This window comes from Pelodiscus sinensis, chromosome 1 (assembly GCF_049634645.1).
Source record: "Pelodiscus sinensis isolate JC-2024 chromosome 1, ASM4963464v1, whole genome shotgun sequence".
NCBI classification, from domain to species: domain Eukaryota; kingdom Metazoa; phylum Chordata; order Testudines; family Trionychidae; genus Pelodiscus; species Pelodiscus sinensis.
The window spans coordinates 143352528-143358527 of record NC_134711.1 but is presented as its reverse complement, the minus strand read 5'-3'; the positions used below and the strand labels follow the sequence as shown (position 1 = coordinate 143358527).

General features: G+C 48.7%; 1 protein-coding gene across 1 annotated transcript in view; it reads left to right on the top strand.

Annotated features, from left to right (window-relative positions):
• The first annotated feature begins 559 nt into the window (after positions 1-559).
• The window catches only part of ATP1A1 (ATPase Na+/K+ transporting subunit alpha 1), a 30357-nt gene continuing 24916 nt past the window's right edge, over positions 560-6000 (top strand). The window contains exon 1 of the mRNA XM_075905635.1: positions 560-759. Coding sequence (XP_075761750.1) covers positions 748-759 — 12 coding nt within the window. The 5' untranslated portion in view covers positions 560-747. The remainder of the gene's footprint in view (positions 760-6000) is intronic.

The window sequence follows — 6000 nt, the reverse complement described above, 5'->3', positions numbered from 1 at the left end:
GCAAGGGATCTTGTGTCTGTTGTCTAGATTTTGAAAGTGCAGGACTTAGTGACTTTTTAGTACGAGAAAGGAGCGCGGGGTGCTGCCACTTTTTCCTCCTGATGGGCTGCGGGGAAGATGGGAGGAGGGCGGGGGGGGGGGGTATGATTTCTTCCTCAGGCTAGGAAGTGCTCCCTGAGCCACGTTTGCCTCAAGCGCCTGGTACCGGGCGAGCCCGGCCGCTCTGCGGGGAGTCGTGTTGGCCGCTCGCAAATGGCCGCGGATCCAAAGGCGGCGCCGCTGTTGAGCCGCGGCAGCCCGTGGAGTCGTGCGGGGGGGGGGCTGGAGCAGCGCGGGGAGCGGGGGGGGCTGCTCTGCAGTGACCGCTCCTCTCCGCAACCGCAGGCTGCAGCCCCCGCCGGGGCCAGGCTGGGCGCTCGCGGGGCTGGGCCGGGGCGGGCGCTGCCGCCATTGGGCGCCCTCCCGCCGCCGGAGTTGGAGGCCGGCGCGCGGCGGCCCCCTGGCGCTGGCTCCACGCGCAGCGGGCGGGGCGGGGCGGGGCGGGGCGGGGCCGAGCTCCCTTCTTTAGGCGGCGGGAAGCGGCGGCCGCAGTCGCAGCTCCGGAGTGGCTGAGGCGGGCGGGGGAGCCCGGAGTCCCAGGCGCGGCGGCGGCAGCGGCGGCACCCGGCAGCGGCGCAGGACACGTGGCAGCCCCGCACGCAGCGCCCCGGCCCCCAGCGAGACGCGAACCCCGGCACCGCCGCCGCCATGGGCACCGGGGTGAGCGCGGCGGGGCGGGTGTGGCCCCGCGGGGGGGGGGGAGGGGCGCCCCCTGCCCGGCCGTTGCGCTGGGAGCCGCGTGGCGGGGCTGCCCGCCCGGCTCGGCCCCGCCGCTTCCCCCGCGCAGGTGGCTGCGGAGACGCTCAGCCCAGCTGGGCAGCGGCTGTTCCGCCAGGTGCCTGCCCGGGGCCCCTGCGGGCGAGGCGCTGGGAAGTCTCTAGGGCTGGCGGCGGTGGCGGGGGGGCGCGTGTACACAGGGGGGCGCTGGTTAGCTCTGGGCGCTGAGGGGGAAGAAGGGCTGCTTGGGCCTCTCGAGTGCGGCAACATCCCATGCCCGGCATGGCTGTAGTTAGCTGGGTGTCCACTTAGCGTAGGTGTGGCCACGTTTACCAGCTTCTATAAAACGTGTTCGCTGCCACTAATCTTGGCGCTCAGGGTTCTGTGTTGTTCTTTAGCTCTTTTACCCCCAATGTCCTGGGACAGCCCAGGAAACAGCAGAAGTGTTGGTAATGCTGCTAGACAGTATTGACCTCCCCTGGTTCAAAACATTCTCTGGTTCAGCATGTGTCTTGACTGCAGAGGTTCAAGGTATTTGGTTCCTGAAGGGCTGAGACCCTAGCCAGGCAAGAAACTGATGTTTGACCTGTTAGTGATCATACAAGGGAGTATGGGATGCTTATTATGTTGTGGGGGTGTCTTATGGGAAGCAAGTTGTTTTTTTAAAAAAGGAGCAGTACTTGTACGATTTTTCTTTGGAAGGCATTACATCATTCTAGGAATAGAGGGAGACTTGGGGTTTTCAAACTAATCTCTTAGTTTGTTGTAATGGTGAATGAAATTTGCACGAACATGAGAGAAAAGCTTTGTAGAAAAAAATGAGGGAAAAATCTGATGTCTAAACTATCATAAAAACTATCATGGTGAACAGATCCATGTGTAAAAGCCTGACTATCTCCTCTCACTAGGTTCTGTGGAACCTTTCTGATCACTTAATTTTTTTCTCATTTCCCCTCCATTGGCTCTTACAGCTAACAAATTGGCTAAATTTTTCTGATTTTAAAGGTCCTTTCCACTGTGAGGAGAGTGGGTGAATGCATGTTCCAGGCTGAAGATTGTACTAGCACTTCCCAAGTCAGCATGGAAAAAGAAATCTTTCTTGAAAGTGTGGCCATTTAAATATCTTCTGGCTATTATAAAAGTACTGTAGACTTCTTAAAGTACAAGCCTCAGGGGGAAAGTTTGCATGCTAATAGGTACTGTTTGTTTTACAATAGTAGCTAGAGCCAGTGATAAAAGGGGAGGGAAGGAAGGTGTTCAGGATTGGGAAATTTGTTGCATCACACCAAACCTGTTAACTGCTAGCATGGTACAACATAAAAGAATGCTCTGTGTAGTTCTGGACTCTTGAGTAAGAAGCTGTATTAACATTTTTTATTCCTTTCAGCTTGCCAGATAGTAACTGTTGATGAAAAGAGCTTCTTATGGCTGATTATTCATAATTAAAAAAAAAAAAAAGTTGAGTAAAGGCAAGACTTTTGGAGCGGACAGAGTAGAACATCGTGTCCTAAAACCTGAGTAAAGGGGGAAAAACTTCCCTACCTAGTTGATTATTTAGGTTAAATTTTAAAAATAAAAATCAGTGTCTGTTTTAGATGGTGCACAGGTCACTATGTGGAGTGGTAGGAAACTTTCTGTTTAGGTTCTTAAAACATTTTCCAAAATGTTCTAAAACAACTCTGCTTATTGGTGGTAATATTTAATGCTTACAGTGGTCTGTTTTCAAAGTGCTGTACAAACATTGACTGAGGTAACATTGAATTGATTGTGTTGACATAGATATATGGAATGGCAGGAGAGCCATGAGAACCCAAGACTATGCAGACAATAACTAAAATTTAACTATTTAAATAATTTAAAATTTAAAATAACTAAAATTTTTCAGCAAAGATCTCCTATTTAGTAGCCCAGAAAAACATTGGAAAGTTTAAATGTATCTCAGTCTGTTAGACTGTTTAATTATTTACAGTGGTCCAAAAGGGTAACTGGCACTGCAAACCAGATGTGGCCACTGTAACGAGGTACACTTAATGTACTATATTATGTAAATTGCTTTGGTAAAGCTCTTGTCTCAAACACATTATCAGACATCCTGTACAAACTGTTCACTTCTGTTATAGCCTAAAGGCCTGAGTGGAGGAGTGCATTAAGGCATTTAGAATAGCTGCAGTTGTTTTTTATTGACAATGGGAGACCATTGGTTATTTTAATATCTATGTAAGTGCTTCTATATAATACAATGTCAAAGTGACACAGGGCATACATACTAAAAGGCATTTTGACCTAGTATGGAACTCTAAAACAAAGGAGTGGGAGGGGTACTAATGGAAAATCTGAGATGATAGTTTGTGTGTGTGCGCACTTAGTCAGAATGTGTGTACTATCTTGTGACTTAACAACACTGTTCAATTGAATGTGTCAAATTGGAGCTTGTAAAGGAAGGGGATGTGAAATGGATCAGAGTGAGGAAAGATTAAAGCATGGTTTAACCACTCTAATATTGTTCATCCATGTTTGCTTGGTTTGTACAAACCGGAAAAGCTTTTCTTTTTTACCAAAGTCAGTTCATGGGAAGAGATAACTGTGCTCTTTGAAACTACTATATATGGGGAAGGGATGAGGTATGGAAACAGGCACTTTACTTATGTGGTAGTGAGGGAGGAGGAATCTGATATCTGGCTGCTTAGCTGGGTTTTTAACCCAAATAGTACAGCCATCAGGAGCTCAGTTCTTCTCCTCTCCTGACATACAATTGTTAGAAGCAGAGACAGCTGGGAGAGAGGGTGAATAGAATGAGATTAACCTGCTTTTTGTGCCATCTTGCCTGAAAATTGCCTATGAAGGAGCAGCAGCTTTAATACTTTGCTCCACATCCTTTTATCAAACTGGTTATAGGATACACACACTGAAGGGTACATTTCACCTCTGGAAGTGTGACTCAAAATTGAAACCCAAGTTCTAGCTAGCCTTCTCTTCTTGCTAGAAACAAGCATAATTGGGGGTGAACAGACCAGCTGAGAAGGGATTCAGGTGAAAGTGTTCAATAGCTATGTGCACTGGATTTCCTATTGGAGTAACAGCTTGTTTCCCCTTCATTGTTTTGCTTATAGCTTGTATAGTTGGATGGCAGAGTGGCAGACCTCCTCCCCCTCCCCAAAAGGTTAGCTGATGGATATCTCTATTAGGGATGTGAAAGACTAGTCAACTATTTGCATTTGCTCCCACTTCGTCTGTATCAGAGGCAGTGGGGAGGGAGGAGCAGGAACCAGTGCTGGGAGGAGTCAGTTTAAAAGCTGGTTCCCCCACAGCACCATCTCCATTGTGCTGTTTACCCCTCCACTGCACCCCTGCCTCTAAAGCAGCAGTGTGGAGGTGGCTAGGAGAGGCTGCTCCAGGAGCTGCAGACAAATAACTTTGCCGCAGTAGCTCTTGTCCGCTGGTGGGTTCCAGCTCCCCGCTGGGATCCCCCCTCAGGATAGGGGCTGCTGTTGGATCAGCCTTTGTTCACAGCTAGCCCTGACCACCATGAACAGAGGCTGCTCCATAGCAGCCCCTGCCAGCAGGGGGTTCCAGCTCCCTGCTGGGACCTCCCACAGACAGGGGCTGCCAGACACAGCACAAGCCAGGACTGAGCAAGCCTGGCTCAGTTCTGGCTTGTGCCAGGTCCAGGAGATACCCCTGCTGTGGTTCTGCAGTTTAAATATAGTAGGTGCTGGACTGCCTCCATGCCTATCTCTTATTACATTTTAAACTACAGCGCCACAGTGGGGGTAGCGCCTTCTCTTGGCGACTAATCGTGTAAGTCGATACAATTTGTATTGACTACACAATTCCCAATTATCCTCCTCTTAACATCATTAATCTGTCTATTTTCAGACCGTTGTATCTAGGGAAGTGAAAATGTGTTTATTCAGGTAAACCTATAACTGCTTCAGCGGTTACATGTTTACAGGTGGATGAGGGCCAGGTGGCTCCCCAGGAGCTGCTGCTTGCCAGAAACGTGCTCAAACTTTTGCTCCCTTCTGCCTCTGATAGAGGCAGCAGTGAGGGGAGGGGGCGCACAGCTCCTTGGGCAGCTGGCTTAAAAACAGGTTTCCCACATGCACAGCTCCTGCCTTGCCTCTGTGCTGCTGCCTCTGATACAGAGGCAGCAGCATGTGTGAGAGTGTCCTGCATATAATCAGTGGGCTCGGCTCATGAGTTAACTCTGTATGCATTTACTCTTTGCCATTCTCTCTTATAATTAGGAATGTGAATCTTTCAAAAGCAGTTACTAATTTGTGGGTGTCCAAACTGACTCCTTTAAAAAGGATCTGACTTTCAGAAGGTAATCTGTAATTCCAGTAATCGGGCCCCTGTAAGGTACTGAGTTGGGCACTTAAAATAACTTGGCACCTTTTGAAAAAGCTGGCTACCATGTTGAGCTCTCTTTTGCTGTATATGTTAGACCTGATGTGTCCAAACAGTTCTGAAGCAGTAGCTACTATAGTGAGCTAGCAACATTCAACCGGCAAAACAGCCACGTGTGGCTAGTGTGTTGGACGCCATGGTATTAGGCCATCTATTGCTAGTAGTGTCTTCAGTATTCAAGACAATATAGGAGCCTATTGGTGTAAGAGGAAACCATGCTTCACAGTAAGACAGCCCCACCTATCAGGAAGGCCTGTTGATTCATGAGTTCACTGGATTTCAGAAGTCCGCTCTGCTTATGCTTCTGATGAAAATAGTTCCTTGGAACACAGAGGGTTATCCGGCATGTATGTGTGGTGTTTTGTCGTGTTTTCCCCCCCCCCCCTCCCCCAATGAATGGGCTTTTGAACAGGGCTGGTTTTAAGTGTAGCTTGCACACAAGCGGGAGGGGGAAGCTGAGTATTGGACTGAAAATAGTAAGTCTGCTTGTTGTGTCCTCCTAGGGTCTGATGAGCATATATCTAAAGTCTCAGTAGCCATTCAGTAAAACTTCTGTGGCAGTTGCTAGTCATTCGAGCAGTGACTCTCAACCTTTCCAGGCTACTGTATCCCTTTCAGGAGCCTGATTTGTCTTGTGTACCCCCAAGTTTCACCACATTTACAGACTACTTGCTTACACAATCAGACATAAAAGTACACGTGTGACAGGACAGTATTGTTAAAAAAATTACTCACTTTCTTATTTTTACCAAACAATTATAAAATCAATTGGAA